We start from the raw sequence: 19,481 nt of genomic DNA, 5'->3' as shown, positions 1-19,481 counted from the left end.
AAACCTATACAAATATATACCTATATGTAATTCGAAAGGTACGGTTCGTTATAGATATGTGAAAATACAAAAAACACGTGTCCAGTTGCCGTTAACCTAAGTAATGTAAAGTGAATCCATACACAGACGAATTCTCCATACAAAAAGCTTTTACTAATTAAACGAAAACATCTATTAGTTACTTAACAGACCTTATTGTTGTTATTTCGATAAACGATAGCTTATGCCTACTAGTAACAGTTTAAACCGTGTTCATACTTCGCAGTTATTGGACGGTTTGCGATCGAATTACCGAACGAATAATTAATTTGTTTTGTACACACGATAACATAGTAACGAGTGATTGATTATTATTTTTTAACAAATTACCTTCTACGAAAAGCCGTGCAAATCATTTCATATACGTGTAACTGCCATACCGAGTATAGGAAACTTTAGTTCAGTAATTCTTAGAGGCCTCTTGGCATTCCATTTATGTCAGAACATCTAGGCAGTCACATACTCGTACATTTTATAATTAATGAAAAACTTTATTACTTGTACTTGAGTACTTGCCTTAACGTTAGAAAATATCTTTAAGGTATTGTTTGTTACAAAGAAACCTTAATATCCAAAAGAACTTTGTATTTATATGATAAGTGTTATATTTTAGATTATCATGTTTAAACTTGCAACGATTAAAGATTCGTTTTATGTATCGTTCCCAACATTGTATTAAGAACATACAGAATACAGAATCCTTTTTCAGCCGTTATTGTATGCAGTCCATTGTGAAACGCCCCGCGCACGTTTCACTTTACGCCCGCGGAATGTTGCAATTTCGTAATTTTTATACCATTTTCCCACTTTATGGTGAACACTTAGAACATTAGAGGTAAAATAATCACTGTCACATGCTAAATAGTATAAAGTGAGTAGTGATGCATACATGTTCTTAATTCTGTGGTTCCCAAATCAATTTTCTTTAACAGAATGGAAACGGTGAAACCGGTTTTACTTTAATATTCAAAGTAAAGCCCAAAAAACACCAGGACCTGAGATCGATCGGTACTTGCTCTCTGAGATGGGGGAGCAGTTGGAATGGGGTACTCATGGTAGTTTATATTATGTAAATAACCCCAACCCCCCAACCCCCCAATTGGTACTATAGTACTAGATTTAGTGAATATCGTATTGGAAAGTAAGCGAATAGCGGTACAGCTTTGGCGGTACCATTTACAAAGCCTCAAATCATATTAGGGCCAAATCGATAGCACAAACGCATAGTGCATTGTCTTAGAAAAGACCTCAAAATTTAAGAGGACTTAAATTATCAACGCTTTTTACGATTCACAGGTTGCGCGAATAACCGAATTGGTTAACATGGTGATCGTGTTGAGAAGGTATTATAGTAAAGTATGTTTATTTATCAGTATTTTCCGTCTAGCGAAGCGTGGTATCAGTAGCCGCCGTTTCTTCTTTGCGCCCAGATGCAGAAGGAGGCTTTTGGCTTCGGTGAGTGCGTGCTCGGTGCAGTCTTCAACTCCAGATACGAAACCACTCTCGGGTCTGGAGAGAGGCGGCGGCAGCAGTGAGAACCAACGGTCGATCTTTGCGCTCGAAGACAACTGTAAACCAAGTTAACATTAAAAACTTATTAATTAATAAAAATTCCTAGAAAGGTGCAATATAATAAACATTTTTTGTACATTGTACCTATGTACCTACATAGTCTAATTAACTAACTTGGCTTAATTTTCATCCCTATGCATATCTAATTTTTTTATATTATTCATAAAAATATTCATCAGCTATCTGAGTACCCATAACACAAGCTACGCTTACTTTAGGGCTAGATGGCGATGTGTTTATTGTCGTAGTATATTTATTTATTTTATTTATTTATGTTAATATCTCTTTTTAATGTTGAAGCGCCTTTGCAATAACCAGTCCTCAATTACTTAATATCTAATAATATCTCTATTTATCAGAAAAACGTATAAAATTACAGTAGTGTGGAGCCCTGTCTCCTGCGGTAGTTTAAACTGTGTTACAGGAGGCAGTGTCTTTCCTATATCTATCTATGGTCTTAATAACAAACGTTTGACAAATTAACAGGCAAAATTATATAAAGATTAATAGATTTCCACACTTTGATACTATTTGCGGGTGAATTGTTGACGTCAACCAACGAATACTTTCCTCAGATGCTTATTAATGGGGCTCGAATATCTTAGTATGGTGCCAGGGATTCTATTGTTCATAATTTTTTTGTCTTTCCTAAGTGGCTCCCACGCATAAAATCTGCATCTGGCAATCAAATTAAGTGTCAGGAGACGTCAGGTTGCCGGGCTTCCTTTAAGCTATCAAATTTTTTCTGGTAGGTTTCAGTGAAAAAAACTTCAAACTATTTCGAAAAAAACCCTGAATTACCGGTTTACTGTGATCAAATACTCTCATTAATAAACTGATATTAAAATGAAAACAATCGATATCGTCAGTCTATGTTTATTACCGAAGCTGTCCTTGCCACGATATCAAGAGATTTACCGTCAAAGTCTATATCGGTAGGTATTTTATATTACAAGGGTTAAAAAGGGGTATATAATTAAATATGTATATGTACCTTTAGTTTTTTTTTGTTGCATTTATTAGAGTCAATGTGGTGAATCTGAATCCTAGATTTAATTAATCAAGAATTGCGCTACGACTATAACTTTGATACGGACACCTGAGAATGAGATGCTCTATGAGAATTCGTCCTTTGCAATTTTTTACTTAATTCCTTTTGTTTAATACTTGTTACCAGCGTGGCTACTATTTTGAAAAAATAATTTATTTAAATTATTTTTTCAAAATAGCAGTCTGTTAGCCAAAATATAGACCGCTGACTAGTTAATTTTGTTAGGTAGAACAAAACCTATTTAGTAAACTAAACCAAACCCATTTTAGTATCTCGAAACTCCTGCCTAGTGATCCTTAGAAGTAAGTACCTTCATGTTAACCTTAATACCAACGTCACAGGTCGATGTTCTTAATCATAATAGATATTATATCAATTCGCGGTTTATCGATGTGTCACGCGAACCGGGGATGAGTAACTAATCAATATTATTGTGTCGTTTTATCGGGGTCATTACTCAATCAAACCTGTCGATATTTCAGTTATGCTGATGTAATATTCCTCCATTCACATAAGGATAGTGAGGCAAAAGATGGTCTTGCAGGCCGATTCTGTATGTCAGTTTACACCAAATTTATTTATTTATACTTTTCACTTGCACACAAAAAAAAATACAGAAGAAGAATAAAAAAAACACAGACAGAAGCAGTGTACAAAAGGCGGCCTTATCGCTTTGTAGCGATCTCTTCCTGGCAACCTAAGGATAAGGAAAGCAAAAGGATAACAGAGTGCAGGATGTGCATATTAAAAAAAATACATACTAATACTTGAACTAGATTACACAAATAAAATAATACATGATTTAATAAATATTAAAATATAAAAAATAAAAAAACTAATACATATATACTTTAACATATCATATTATATGTTAAGCTAGTCACTGTGGAAAGATTCCGACAAATAACGCTCTAGCCATTATTATAAATTACGCCTTATCCGTCAACTGAGTTAAAATGAACTCAGTTGGAAACTTAGGTTTCAGAATGCGGAATATAGATTTATCAGCTAACTTGACGGTAACTTTCTGCAGCTAAATTCGTCGGCAACTGAGATACAGAATCAGCCTGCTGGGCTTGTGGAAAACCTTTATTGCCGACCTTCAAATCGTGAGAGTTGACCATGCGTTGACCCAAGTTGTCACGCAATTGAAATGATTTGCCCCATTTTATATTCATAAAGATTATATAATTTCATCAGTATTTTAATTGTAATTATGATTCCTTTTATTACATGAAAATTGAATATTATCATTTGGAAAAAATGTTTTGTCTAAGGTTTTTGTTGGTTCATTTTTCCACCGCAGGACTTCTAGTAATAATTAATAGATACGCTCGGGGATTCCCCGCCGTGAAGTAAGCATTACAAGAAATATCTACTTTCGCATTTATATTAAATTTTTATGAGAAGTGAGCGAAAAATGATCACTTTTGAATATAAAAAAAACTACAACATTTCTTGATCTTTCACAAAAGTAACTCAAACAATGAATGTGTCATAGGCCTAAAATATTCATACCGCTGTAAGGGTTACCGACGACATTTGTACGTTGGTAATTAATAAACAGTTGACATTTTACCGGTACATATTCCGGTACGCCAACTGCGAACTGGCATACCCCTTACAGGTTAGCCCGTTACCATCTTAGACTGCATCATCGGTTACCAGCAGTTGAGATTGCAGTCAAGGAATAACTTGTAGTGGTATAAAAATCCATGTTAAGAAAGTAAAAAAAAAATAATTTAATATCAAATTGAGCGCAGATTTATATAACTCGAAGTAAGACAATCATTTCTAAGGAGGCCAAAGACAATAAAAATATTTTATCTTAAACGCCACTTCATAGTACCATCGATCATGACCTGTCAGGAAATCAGTCTATCAACTGCCGGAATTTAACGGTATATTTACACCTTCGCCCGTTACCTGAATGGTAACTCAGCATTAAACTTACCACAATGCTTTCAGGAGCATTAAATTCTGTCAGTTCCATTCATGATCACTCATACCTGATACTTAGGGTCATTGTCTAACGTGCTAGATACTCATCGCAATATATTTATGAAAATATAATCTATATTAAACAAATCAATAATAATTATATAAAACTAGAAACGGACCTAAATTAGTGATATCTGCTTATCGTCTGAGAAAAATACAGAAATCTATTTTGGGGCGTATATATATTCTTTTATAACAATATAACGATAGTAATACTAGATCTACCTTTACTTAAGTTTACACACATTTAATTAATCGTGGTTACTACAGGATTGATGAATTCATAAGATAGAAAAAATCTAAAGATTGTGAAACTGTAACCGCTCTTCGCGGTAGAATCTGCCATACGAACTGGAAGTTTCAAAAGTGTTTATAAACGAATTTAAATAAATGAATTTTGAATTAGAATTTTGACTCTTCTATGAGAGAGGAGGAATGGTCTAGCAACAGGAGATTACTGGTTGCTGATGATGATAATAAAGTCAAGTTGATAGCTAATTGGTAAACTTATACCTCTTTTGATACGAGATACAAAAAAGTTATGTAACTTTGACAGCCAAGAGGAAATATTAAATTGGGATGTTTGATCTAGCTAATTGGTAAACTGATACTGAATTGTCCATTCGAGTTGGTAATTGGATTCCGATTATAATTAGAAATCCTAAATGATGAAACATTTTAGAAAAAAAAGTGTGTTAAATTCGTACGAGTATGGAGTGCGAACCCCAGATAAAGGCTAAACATTTGGCGTTGTTTGCCGACGAGATTGATGGAGGCCAGAAGTGCTTTCAAGCATTTATGTAAAGAAGATTTGTTCCCATTGGATTTATGGATTAAAATTATATATAAAAAAATCAGCACTTTTTCTTTTCGTTTTGCGTTGTGAATTCTCGTGCCTTTTTATTAATACGACTGCTATATTTTCAGAGATAAACAAAGGGTTTTGTTTTGAAACCTTTGTCAATTTTACTTGATAGCTCCAATAAATCTCGCTCTGACTATCTTTTATATATTAGAAAGGTTTTTTTTAATAATTGACTATCCAAGAAGATAGCTGATGTTAAGTGGAAAAACCACTGCTATAAAAAGAGCAATTCTTTGGAGGGAATACGACCTACAAAGTACCGCCCCTTATCTATCAAGTTGAGGCGTTGGTGTTAAGCCTATTTGCCTGTAATTACACCGGCAACCATACCCTTCCGACCGGAACACAGCAATGCTTCTTGGTGAAAATTAGCGTGGTAGTAGAACCTACTTCCTCGGAAGAGCTCTGACAAAATTGGCCTCCTAAGAAATGATTGTCTTACCTCGAGTTATATAAATCTTAAAATCTTCTCTATAAGTAACCAATTTATTTTTTTAAACTTTCTTAACAAGGGTTTTTTATACCACTACAAGTTATCCAATCTCAACTGCTGGTAACTGATTACGTCAGTCACCTACGTTGTTTTTGTTTCAATTCGTGAAGATCAGCACGGCTAGCATGGGCAGGAGACAATTGTATCCCCGGGGAAAGGATTTAAATGTATCTTCTCCCACAGCTTTATCAACTCTCAGAGCACTGGCACACAAGTGGAAATAATATCCAAATAATATATTTGTAATAATAAACAGGGGTTAACTTCTCATTCCATCTTCCCGTACTTTAGCAGGTGGACACGTTAATTATATTCCTTGTCAGGGGATATAATCGGGGGATATTATTTTTGTCCCCTGCCCGTGCCTTGCTGGGGAATAACATTGGGTAGAGGACAATGATAGTCTTTTCAGTGGACACAAGCATTCATTTAAGATTTATCGACTCGGTTGAAACCAAAGCTTGTACCTATTTAATATATATTTGGGGTACTAATGGGAGCAAACCAGTTGATGCGTATGTCAACATGCTTGTCGTTCAAAAGCTATACATCGCGATAAATATTACAGGTGCCCTCTGGTGAACATCTAGTGTACTTAGTGTTGCCCAAATTCAGTCTTGGTCTTGCAGTCTTGGTCTTGTTCTTGCGTTTTTGCAAGACCAAGACCAAGAACAAGACCGCGTATTTTTAGCAAGACCAAGACCAAGACTGACCGTGCAAGACTTGAGCAAGAACAAGACATAGCCTGCAAGACGCAAGAGTCTTGCAGGCTATGTCTAGGACTTAGCGCTATTTCACGGAGTAGTTAGGTGTAACAGTTCGGTGTATAGGTAGGTAGGTACGCTTAGGAATTCTATGAGACGCAAAAAACTATATCAAAGAATATGAAAAACTGGACCTATGCGCATTACGACTAATACCATAAACATAGCGAATAAAAAAATATCTATTAAAATCAAACTGAGTGCATGCATAGTTATGTTTTAACCATCGGCACTTTGATAATGCGGCATCAAAGGTTTTGTACTTACTTCTCAAAGAAATTTGCCGCTTTTCGGAAGTACATGGTTATGATACACGCGCCGGCGGCTTCTTTTGAAATCTAAAACAATCGTTGCCGCCGCGCCGAAATCATAACATTTGACACTATTCATGCAAAATAATTTCGAATTTTAAGAGTACCTACAGGTGTTCCAAAGAATAAATAAGTTTCAGAGTGCTTAGAATGAAAATGAATACATTATACTGATCACGCAAGTAGTATTATGATTAGGATAAAATGGTGAGGATAGGTAGTAGATGTCATAATAATTCATTCTAGTAAGTAATTATAATATTGATTACTTATATGGTTTTAAACTAATTACTTAGGTACTATTATTGTACATTTAGTCATTATATTTCTTAAGTTTTTACAAGAAAAAATAGCAAAAAAGTGTTCGAATATCTCTGAGAGAGATGATGAGAGTAAGTATTTACTAGCTGTGCCCGCGACTTCGTCCACGAGGAATAGTAACTTTGGAGGTATAGTGACGTTCAGGATTTATTTATTTATTTTAAAACTTCTGTCATCAAACATACAAACGAACTCTTCAGCTTTATAATATTAGTATAGATGCACGCCAAAACATTCACTTATATGTAAAGAATAGTGATTGGCACTAATTCTTTACATATATTTTATTCACGGGTCGCGTCTGTACAAGTAGGTAATATTTAGTGTGTGTTTGTACGCCGCACGCGGCATCGTTCGATTTGCGGCGGCATCCTTTTCATAGAGCCGGCACGTGGCGAGGCGGCGCGGTAAAAAGCAAGGAAACGTACTATAAATGAAGGAATTATTTTAATTCCAGTCATTTCCAATTGAGCTGTGCTTCGATTCTAACTTAATAATTGTTTTTACTAATTCTCGTTGTTTTCTAAAAACGTATCACGTGTACAATTTAATATGAGTGACGAAGATTCAAATTATTCTAGTCCGAGTAACGAGAGTTTGAGTCACAGATCTAAAAGACCCAAAAGCAAATTTGAGGAGTTTTTCGAAATAATTCATGCATCCCAAACTGCCTTGTGTAAATTGTGCCAACATAAAAAGATTGAAATAAAAATGAAAAACAGAAACACTTCAGGCTTAAGGAAACATCTAATGTCTTTCCACAAAAAGGAATCAGAAATATTTCTTCCTGTTAAACCAAAATTAAGTGGAGATATCACAAGCTTTTTAGTAACCGCTGGAAGAAGTGGACAGGTAAGAATATTTTTTTAACAGTTAAAAGAATTTTAACTCCGCGTAGCTATTCATGCGATACTTTCAAAAACGCCATTAACTTACGTAAGTATTTTTGAGTTAGTGGTGTTTTCATCTAGGGGTGCGACATATTAAGTATGTAATTATCGTCTTAAATATTTTTTATAAACACCCATATTTTCATTTAATCGGCCAGTAACAACTAAGTACTTTATTTTGGTAAATTACAGTACAGTGCAACCTTAATATAACAAATATCAATTTAACGATTTTCTCGATTTAACAACAACAAACCTCCTCCTCTTATACGCTCAAACCTAGTATGTTTTAAATAATAACACAAGATTTATTGTTTTGTTTCAGTCGGAAAACAGCAGTGACAACATCACGACAGCTACAGTTGATTGGGTGGTGAAAAAATATCTTCCCTTCTCATTTTTCGATGACGAAGCTACACAAGTATATTTTCGACGTATTTGCCCTAATATGGTGTTTCCTAAAAGGTCTACACTTAGAAGGAAAGTCAAAGAGCGATTTGAAGAGCTCCAATTGAATCTCAAGGAACGACTTCAACCATTATCATCTAAAATGTCGTTTACCATTGATGGGTGGACGTCAATTGCTGGTAGGAGTTACTACGGGGTTACTATTCATTATATAGACAACGAATGGAAGTATCGATCTGTAGTTCTTGATTTTATACCATCACGCGGTCGACATACTGGGGAAGATATTGCAACGATTTTCCATGAATGTTTATTGGAATATGGCATAATTGATAAAATACAAGGTATCACGGTCGACAACGCAACTGCAAATACCAAATTTATGTATGAACTGGGCAAACAGCTGCCGCCACACTTTGATTCAGACAATCAACATTTCCGGTGCTTTGCTCACATTTTAAACCTTGGTGTACAAGATTTATTAAAGACCTTAGCATTACACTGTGAGTCTGACACTAACGCGCAAGATCAGCAGTACGAAGACTATGCAGACGAAACTGAGGATGAGGAAGATGAAGAATCTGCACCAAATATTGCTGACTCGCGTACATCTGTAACAAAGTTACGCAGTATTTCCAGTAAAATAAAAAGAAGTGAGATAGTGAAGAAGAAGTTTCAGTCTGCTTGTGAAGCAGCTGGCGTGCCATCAAATCTAAATGCCATTCTTGACTGTCCAACGAGATGGAATTCCACACATGATATGATTGGATTTGGTTTAAAAGTGAGAGCGGGCATTGACATATTGTGCAGTTCTGTCACCGAATTGAATGATTTTCAAATCACAGCTAATGAATGGCAGGTACTCGAAAAATTACATAAATTTCTAATAAACTTTAAACTTTTAAGTACAAAACTTGGTGGAGACAAATATGTTACGTTACCGCTAGTCATTGTATCATTTAATCTCTTGCTAGATAAAATTGAATCCATGGTAAAACAGTTAGATGAGAAACCTAATCGATCTGAAGTGGATGAAAGGCTCATTCTAGCTTTCCAAGCAGCTCGAGACAAAATGCTTAAACATTACAAGAAGAGCAACTGGATTTATTGTACTTCTTTAATTTTAGACCCAAGGCATAAGGCTCAGACTTTTGACCTGACAATGTGGGGGAAGCAACTTAAAACAGAAAGTCTGCGCAAGTTCAATGAACTTTATGAAGAATATAAAAGTCTACACTCACTGAACAAATCTCTGGAATTACCAGAAAAAGACAATAAAGTATGTGACAAAGATGAAGACGTAATAGACTTTGATAAACTCTATGAATGTCCCTCGACGTCATCTGGATCTTGTCTTCAAGGCTTAGTGATAGACGAGTTGGAGGAGTACCTGAGAAAACCAAGAACTGCCAGCTCGGAAGACATTTTAGATTGGTGGAGGACGCATGAGACAGAGTATCCGATTTTATCGAAAATGGCCCGTGATTTTCTCTCAATACCTGCAACTTCAGTACCTGCTGAGAGGTTATTTTCTAAAGCATCATTAGTAATTAGAAAACATAGAAATAGGTTAAGTGATGAGTCAGCCAGATGGTTACTTTGTATTAATTCTTGGTCAAAAGAATTGATATAAAGTATCATAACCTAATGATAAAGCTGTTGATTTGTGTTGTATTTTATTTTTTATTCAAATAAATGATAAATCGTAAAACTCTTTTATTAAATTTCTTATAAGTTGAGGGTTCAATCTCTTTCTAGACAGATAAGTATTGTTCTTTAAAATACAGTCAAGTTATTGTAATTAATTTGTTTTTTTACATGTTTTAGCAAATGTAAGCTTATAAATCATAAATGTTTATTAAGAAACAGTTACTTCCATGGAAAACGACATATAGGTCAGTTGATTTTTCGAATTTCTTATCAAATCTTCAGTTATTTATTAATCTGCTTGATCTTTACTATGGCTATGTTAATTCAAGCTCACAATGTTCCAATTCTAATACGTTTTTCTAAGATTTAAAGTAAACTTTAATAAATAGTAATAGACTAATAGGTAATTGCAAGACTTGCAAGACTCTTGCTGCAAGACCAAGACCAAGACCAAGACTGGGAGCGCAAGACCAAAACCAAGACCAAGACCAGGTGTATTGGCGCAAGACCAAGACCAAGACTGGCTAAGTCTCGTCTTGTTCTTGCATTTGGGCAACACTAAGTGTACTTTGGGCGTAGGTATTACTAGGTATTCGTTTGCGAAGCGGTGACAGTGTTCAGTGCTAGGGTTTTCCTGTTGGGGGGACCGAGTTCAATCCCCAGCCTGCACCTATAACTTTTCAGAGTAATGTGCGTTTTAAGTAATTAAAATATCACAATCGTGAGGAAACCTGCGCGCCGGTGAGTTCTACTTTATGGTCTCAAAGGTGTGTGGAGTCCACCAACCCGCACTGGGCCAGTGTGGTGGACTACGGCCTTAAACCCTTCTCATCGTTTGAGGATCGTTTCCGTCTTTAGTGGGCAGGTAATGAGCGGTTGAGGTGATAAATTTATTTTTAAGGATAATTGCCAAGAATGATACGGAGACAGTTTTCAGGAGTTCAATAGTACCCTGACGTGTCATTGGTCCATGCTACATAGGATAAAGTCTCGCAGAGCCAAATTTAGCCAGGTTTTGCGTACTACGTGTATAACACGATTTCTTTTTAATTTGCCTACAGGGTAAATAATACGACATTATTCGACAATAAGTGTCATTTTTCATTCAATTTTATTGATCCAATTATGTGTTTGTGTACTATAACATTCACTAAAACATTGAAAATTTATTTAATAGATATTTCATTAACGTGATATTTTGATATACATCAATGTAGCCAACAGAACACTTATATCACTAGAAGAACTTTATTTATGTAACAGATTATCATAAATTAATAATAAATATAGGTTATACAATTATAATACTAAATATCATACACAGTTGCGTTCAAACATCATAAAAATAACCATTGGATTGCAAGAGTAGTACGTTAAAAACACAGAATTCAGAACATACAGAAACCGTGTACACGACTAATATTGAAGCATCTGAAACCACTCCACTTTAGAATGGTTTCTCAAATGGTTTCTTAATGTAAAAGGTAGGGAAAAGTTTATGAGCTAGCAACATTACGCGCGTGTTAGGTGAGATGTGCGCGGGGCGAATTCACTGTTTTTGGACACAATACACTGCACACAAAAATGGCTGATTGAGGATTCTGTATGTTCTTAATTCAATGGTTAATATCGTACGATAACGTAAGATTGAGAGAAAATCTCAGATTGATCGACAGATATCTTTATTTATATATTTCTTGTGTGCGTGTGTATGTCATTGAACTCCTCCTAAACGGCTGGACCGATTTGAGTGAATTTTTTGGTATGCGTTTGGGTTTCACCCTGGATGGTTTAGATTCACAAATCAGCCCGACAGATGGCGCTAGGATCCGCTAGTTTTTATATAAAATTTTAATCCCTGGTTTTGGTTTCAATTATAGACTTCGATTAGATCGAAATACTTAAATACAAAAATAGAGACTAAATACAAAATATTATTACGTAAATACAACGAGTAGTTAATAATTCCAGCTAAGCTGTTTCAAATTATAGGCTTAATATAGTTAGTACAGACCAAGTTGTTTCGGAAATAATGTGACCTTCAATATCCAATTAGATATAGAAGACTAGGATAGTCAAGTGGTTAGGTACCGAGTTCGGCCTCCGGCACTTACTTCTTACTTTTGGGAGCTAAAAAATTGCTTGAATTAAAAACGCACATAGCGTTTTTATTTCAAGCAATTATAATGTAGCGGTGATAGCCTACTGGGTAAGGCATCGGCTTTCCTTTCGTGGAGACCGTGTTCGAGCCCCGGCACGCACCACTGACTTTCGAAGTTATGTGCGTTTTTAAAATAAGCAATCTTAATGTCACTTGCTTTCAACGGTGAAGGAAAACATCGTGAGGAAACCTGCGTGCCTGAGAGTTCGCCATAATGTTCTCAACGGCGTTTGCGATCTGCACTTGGCCAGCGTGGTAGACCACGGCCTACACCCTCTGACAGGAGACCCGATCCCACACCCTCTGACAGGAGACCCGATCCCACACCCTCTGACAGGAGACCCGATCCCACACCCTCTGACAGGAGACCCGAGCCCTGTAGTGGGCCGGCAATGGGTTGATGGTGATGATGATGAATTATAATGTCACTTTAACGCTGAAGGAAAACATCGTGAGGAAACCTGCATGCCTGAGAGTTCTCCGTAACGTTCCCAAAGGCGTGTTAAGTGTACCAATCCGAAATTGGCCAGTGTTGTAGACCACAGCGTAACCCCTTCTCATTCTGAGTTTAGAACCGTGCCCTCTTGTGGTCAATAATGGGTTTTTAATGATGATGATACAAATTTTTTCCAAAAGGTAAATAGGATATCGTCCTTTATGAAGTCATTACCTATACGTAACTAAAGTTGTTAGGGTGGATTCTGATAAATATATATTATAAATTGCACAACCGCTTCATTCAAAACTGGTCCAGATCAGTTGCCAGGAAATTTTATTAGTCAAGACCGAGGTTTAGAAATGTTGACAAGATAAATTAAGATAGCAGAACTTGTCATTACTTATATCTTTATATATATATTTCTTGTGTGCGTGTGTATGTCATTGAACTCCTACTAGACGGCTGGACCGATTTGAACGAATTTTTCGGTATGCGTTTGGGTGGCCCCTAGATGGTTTAGATTCACAAATCAGCCCGACAGATGGCGCTAGGGTCAGCTAGTGTTATATAAAAACGATTTTTACGCGGTATGATAATTAACAACATAGTATAAATAGTTATAAAATCATCTTTTAAAATGATCTAATCGATATTAGTGTTCTCTTAAATACTTCTGTGGTTATACATAGAAACTAACATTGATTCAACATGTTACTACCTGCTAAAACGTATTTAACACCAATCTAGAGTTATTATTGTTTAAACCCAGCTGAAATAAATCCGTTCGGTTCAATTTTCTTACAAATCTCATCATGGCATACCCAGCTTCTGGTCTAGGGGGGGGGGACCCAGTGAGACTTTTTTTAGGTAAGATCGTCACAGGACAGGCGCAAATTATTCGGCTTTATTTGTCTATCGATACTGATAATAAAACTGTAACGGGTCAAAGCCTGTAAATTGAATTTTTTTCATGTTTGTCTGTCTGTATCTTGGCCGCCATACATTTATTAAGAGCGATCATACGCTGCCCTCCTGGGTACGACCATGAATCCTACTTAGCACGTTATTAGACCATGAACCCTACTTAGCACGTTATTACATAATTTCTATCTAAACACATTTCTTTGCCATTATTTAGCAATAGAAACAGCAATGTATCATTTTCTAATCCTTGAGCGTAACTTCGATCAAGACAAGACATTGTGCCAGAGCCAAGCTCGAAATAAATATTATACCTGCGATATAAAAACATTGCTTTTTGCATAGCCGTTAAACCGTAACGTAACACTAATAACACAACTTTATGTCATTACAATTATGATTTAAGTTTAATTAGCCCGGAGTTAGGAAATTCGCGGTGTTAACCCCTGTGCCCCGGAGAGCACGTAAAGCCGTCGGTCCCGGTTATAAACTTGTGACAGTAGTCGTTAAAGCCCACCAAACCGCATTGGAGTAGCGTGGGTCTATGCTCCAAAAGTGTATGTCTCATGGGAGAAGAGGTCTGTGTCAATTGAGATATTAATAGGCTTGACATGGTGAGTACCAAAACCATGTTTTAACCTCGTTTTCAAGCTAAATCCAAATCAAAATAACATCTCGAGGACTATGTCTCATATCTCAAGCATCTTATATTTTCTAACGAATACAACAATATTTCTATCATCGCAGGTATAAAATGGGACATCATTGATTTACCAGAACATTCGGATAATAAAAACATTGATTCAATAACACTACACAATAACATTTACAAACATTAATTATACCTACATATAAAATCATAAACTAATATAATAAGTATATTAATTCTCGGCTGCACTAAACTAGTAAAACATTCGTCACAAAACTTAGAAATATTTGTAGTTATTATTTTAACTAACTTTTAACGAAAATTCGGGATTGCTGCATTTTTTATTTAAAGCTCGAATACAGTTTCTAAAACTATCTAAAATAGATAAATATCAATTCACACTACAACACTACAACAAGGGTCTTACATAATCTTTGGCTAATTGGTTTCATTTTTAATGCTTTGCAACTAAGATCTATGAGATAGCTAAGAATAAAACTAAATGAATTGAATGCCTATGTTAGGTGGGCTGGAGTAAGTTCCGAAAAGCTGCGCTCATAATATCGTTTCGAATAGTATCGGGAACTTGTCGGAGTGCACCGGCCAAGCAAGATCGTGCGATCTGTACATGGGATTACCAAATGCATGTATCCGAAACCTAGAGCCTTATTAATAAACCGACATCGAGGTTATAACAGCTTCTCAGAATGTAGTATTGACCAATCAATCCTGAGAATTAGTTCTTAACTCGAGCTACTTCTCGAGCTAATTTTATTTTAAAACTTACAGTAAGAATAGTGATTCAAAAAGTTACGTCTTATCTGTTAACATTAAAATTCGACATTGATCTAAAATTACTAATTTAAGTCAGCTCAAATTAATCCTTTCGACTTATTTACTCCAGATTGCATCGCGTTACCCAAAATCACATGATTTGTATTCAAATATAAACATTCCCATACCGTTATTTAATCAACGAATATGTCCGTCCATTAGCTTCTTGATTTGAGCTTACTTTTATAAATATAAGTATATAAATATCAAAGACAATTTTATAATTGCGATAGTTTTAGGTACCTACTAACTGTGTTACTGAATCAATCCCACTTTAAAAAGTGAATAGGCGTCTTCTAGGCAAGCGCGACCCATCTTAGGCTGCATCATCACAAAGTGAAAGTGAAAGATCGCCCCCCTAAAACCTTATTCGATCGAGTGAAAGTTGACTACAATTTATGTGGTATCGAAGGAGCACCATATTTTTTGTTACAATTGTCAGTAAAACCAGTCCAGTATTTTTACTAGATGGCGTTCTTTCGATAAGATATAATTCGTTTAAATACCACGCGAACGAAATTTAACATAAGGTAGAAAATCATATACTTGGCACTCAGCTGTAAGCAAGCATTATCTTTAACTTATTATCCAACCAGAACAATTTAGGATGTACCTACTATCGCAATTATAAAATAACAATCATATAAACGAAGATTTAGCACAACATTTGGCTATATCTACACATAAGACACGAGATTGATTAACACTGTATTATAACATACTACTGAATGCCATACATTTACTGATAACATATAATACGTTAACATATTCCCGTTAGGTAATTACGAGTATAAGTATTATTTAACACCAAATCTACACATTGAATTATATTATTTAAATCCATTACAAACAAAAACAATCTGGTTTAATTTTAAATTAGAAGTAGGACTAACTTTGGCTTAATCTGTTTACTTTCAAAATAATAAAAAATAAAAAAAAATAGTGTATAGTATTAATATTTACCATCATGGTATATTTTTAGTTCGTTAGTCAAATATGATCTCATGCTGTGCATTGATTAAAAAAAAATCCTTAAAAGTTCAAAATAGTCTCTGCATGGTAAAGACAGACTAAATAACTTTATGGATGAAACTCATTCAGTGTGGGCTTATTCTACGTATAAAAACAATGAATATTATATGAATTACAAAAAACAGTACCTATTTCTATACGATTTACTTGCGGTTTTTTTTCAGTTTCGAGTTAGATTTTTTGTTTTGTAGTCATTATATTTATATAATTTCTAACACAGATTAACGTACACTTTTGAATTAATTGGTAGTCGTACATCAAATGAAACTGCTTCGACGATAACGGGGCGAGTATTTTGTGTGTAAACTGTAAAGACAAATTTGATCTCCAGTGCTGCATATGGTTTTATAAAAGAGACGCATACGAACGTTTTTCATTTAGATTTTCAAGTTTGGTAGCACAGGTAATACTAAATATCGATAAAGTCATAAAAACGAAATAAGGTAGGTAAGTAAGTATATTTGGTTTCGATATGATGAAAAGATATGTATGACATGATAGTGGACACAAACGTATCAAATAAGAATATTTTGGACTAGATTACATTTGATATGTAAATAAGGTTCTATCTAGGTATAAACTACGAAGATATAATCTAGAAATTGGCGTAGCTAGAAGACGAATTGTTCCCATTCCATAATAATTTTGTATACCGAGCACTCTCCGTTTGGTCTTTCCGCTTCAGATTATTTCGCTTAAAAACTCCAATAAAACAATCCGATCCGAACGCAAATGCCATTAGATGGATTTCAATAAGGTTTGGCACATTTTATTTTAGTCTCATCTCTTTGTTCCTCAATTAAAACTTCAGAGTGCGTAATACGCCTTTTTTTTCAATATTTGAAGGATCAACTTAAAATTAATTAAAATTAAAATATACAGCTTAGGTAACTGGACTCAATTTGTCTAATAAATTAATTAATTTACTTTGTAGTATGCCTTGTCCATTGCGATCGCAAGGCGGCCATCATTTCGCTACGATTTGGTACTTTTTCGCTGGTCGAGCGAGTGATCGGTGCAGTTGGTGCTTCAGCTCCTGGGACCTTCAAGGTTGCTCCTGTGGGCGTCTGCTTTACTTCTGCTGGAGGTTCGCCTACACCTGACGTACTTGGAGATGGACTTACAGGCACAATGACCCTAACACGACCATCTTCTCCAGTCGCAGTTAAAGTCCCATTGTGTGACAATGGCATTATATATGGCAGAATCTCATCAGAGGTTGAACTATCAGATGAGTCTTTTGACGTTGAAGTGCTACTATATAGAGAGTTTTCGGAATGTCCAATACTCATAGCCTGAGCCATATTGCCGAACTCATCGCTGGAACTAGATTTATCTGCACAACCTTGTTGATTAAGAAGACTTGCCAGCTCAGAGTCACTGTAATGGTTAATCAATGGCGGAATATTTGGGAACGCCTTACTATTTTGAAAGAAATATTGATTTTCGCTGGTCTTTTTATCCGTAGCAATTACGTTAGCAACGGTCATTTCTTGAAATTTCGATATCAAGTAATTTTGCATTTGTTCATTAGTCATGTTTCCGAAATTTGGCGTTGAGCTGGAACCATTTGGCTTGTCAGTAGCATTTGCGGGGAGATTGTTGTTTGATGGATTTATGTTGTTATTTTCAACGTTTTGGTTCATCTTGTTACTTTGAGAGATGAAGTGGATCAGATCGTCGCTGTTAAACGGTTGACAATTTCCATTAGAGACTGCAGCGTTGTCAGTTTTGACAGCTTCGTTTCCTCCAGGTTGTATCTGCGCGGAGCAGTCAATAATTAATTTATTACTGCTTTTGTTATTTCTACGTCAACTAACATCGATAACAACACATCACATTCATGTTAGCGAGTGAAGAATCCTTGTAATGTTTATTACGCCAGTAAATATATGAAAGAAACAAAACTCATGCTACATAAAAAGCAAGAACACAGCCACTCCGTTTCAATCCATTTTCTATAATTGAAAAGCAAAAATTTCTTTCACAACATGATCATTAATAACTCGGTAAAAATGATTGAATCGGAATATTTAAGTCAAACAAAACAGCGATTAATGGATCAACATATTTGTTGATTGCACAAATATGGAGTGTATACATCAAAGGATCAGTATTATTTATATTATGTCGGAATTTCAGAAAGCAGGCAATGGAGCAAATCGGCGATGAATAAATGGGATTTTTAGCGAGATCTCATAACATGCTCTCCATAGGACTTATTATTTTTCTTAAATTATAATAAAATTAAAAAAAACCACAAGTAATCATTTGTGTACACAGGAAACTTATTTAAGATTAAGAGCGTATCGAATTTTGCAAAAACAAAATCCAACGATAAAATTAATCTAAAATTGAAATCCCTTTGACAGCTCTCGTTCGGTTATAAAACGTTTTTGTGGTCGTATAGGTATCCATTAACATTTTGATTAATCGCTGTTTTTCACAAACGCAACAAATTGTATTAGGAAATAAAAAATGTATTATTAAGAGAATACAAGCCAGAATACAACATAAACGAAGCAGCGGAAATAAAGGTGTCAAATAAGTAAACACTGCGAATAGTGCCAATTCTCTTGCAGGTAAATCTAGGAACTACCTATATAAAATTAACAGGTCTTGAAATAGTTCTATCCTTTTTTAGAGAACATTTGAGCTCTAGTTGAGCGCAAGTGCTAGTTTTGGACCTGTTAATTTGCCTGCAATTACTGTGTAATTGACCTGCCATTCTGTGTACGAATCGGCACCAATAGTGCCCTCAAAAAATGGTGCTCTTTTCTCTGTTCTAGATTGATTTTTCATATGATATGGTTGCTAATTCTGTTTTAGAGAAAACTCTAAATTTAACTAAATTTACAGGTTTAAAATTTATGCTCCACTTTTCACAATTTTTATCAAGTGAATAGGCTAACATTCAATTTTATATAGTTTTTATTTAGTGAAATGCCTATATTAAAATAAAGGAAAAAAAAAAGAATGGGAAAAAAGTTGTAAGATGTGAAGTATTTTTAACCCCTTTATTCTTTAGAACCCGTCCCAGCATAGCGCGAAGTTCAAGTAGCAAGAGCTAAGATCATGAA

At 35.2% G+C, this 19,481-nt stretch overlaps 1 protein-coding gene across 2 annotated transcripts in view; it reads right to left on the bottom strand.

Annotated features, from left to right (window-relative positions):
- Positions 1-614: 614 nt before the first annotated feature.
- LOC120636661 (dystrophin-like protein 1) overlaps positions 615-19,481 on the bottom strand; it is a 274,699-nt gene continuing 255,832 nt past the window's right edge. Inside the window, exons 6-7 of one of the 2 annotated variants that reach the window (XM_039908224.1) lie at positions 17,391-18,161; positions 615-1,607 (exon numbers count right to left, since the gene is read on the bottom strand). In XM_039908224.1, coding sequence (XP_039764158.1) covers positions 1,386-1,607; positions 17,391-18,161 — 993 coding nt within the window. In that variant the 3' untranslated portion in view covers positions 615-1,385. The remainder of the gene's footprint in view (positions 1,608-17,390; positions 18,162-19,481) is intronic. The other variant, XM_039908223.1, reaches the window with a different exon arrangement.

This window comes from Pararge aegeria, chromosome Z (assembly GCF_905163445.1).
Source record: "Pararge aegeria chromosome Z, ilParAegt1.1, whole genome shotgun sequence".
Classification (NCBI taxonomy): domain Eukaryota; kingdom Metazoa; phylum Arthropoda; class Insecta; order Lepidoptera; family Nymphalidae; genus Pararge; species Pararge aegeria.
The sequence above is the reverse complement of the archived record's forward strand: the minus strand, read 5'-3'. Positions and strand labels throughout refer to the sequence as shown.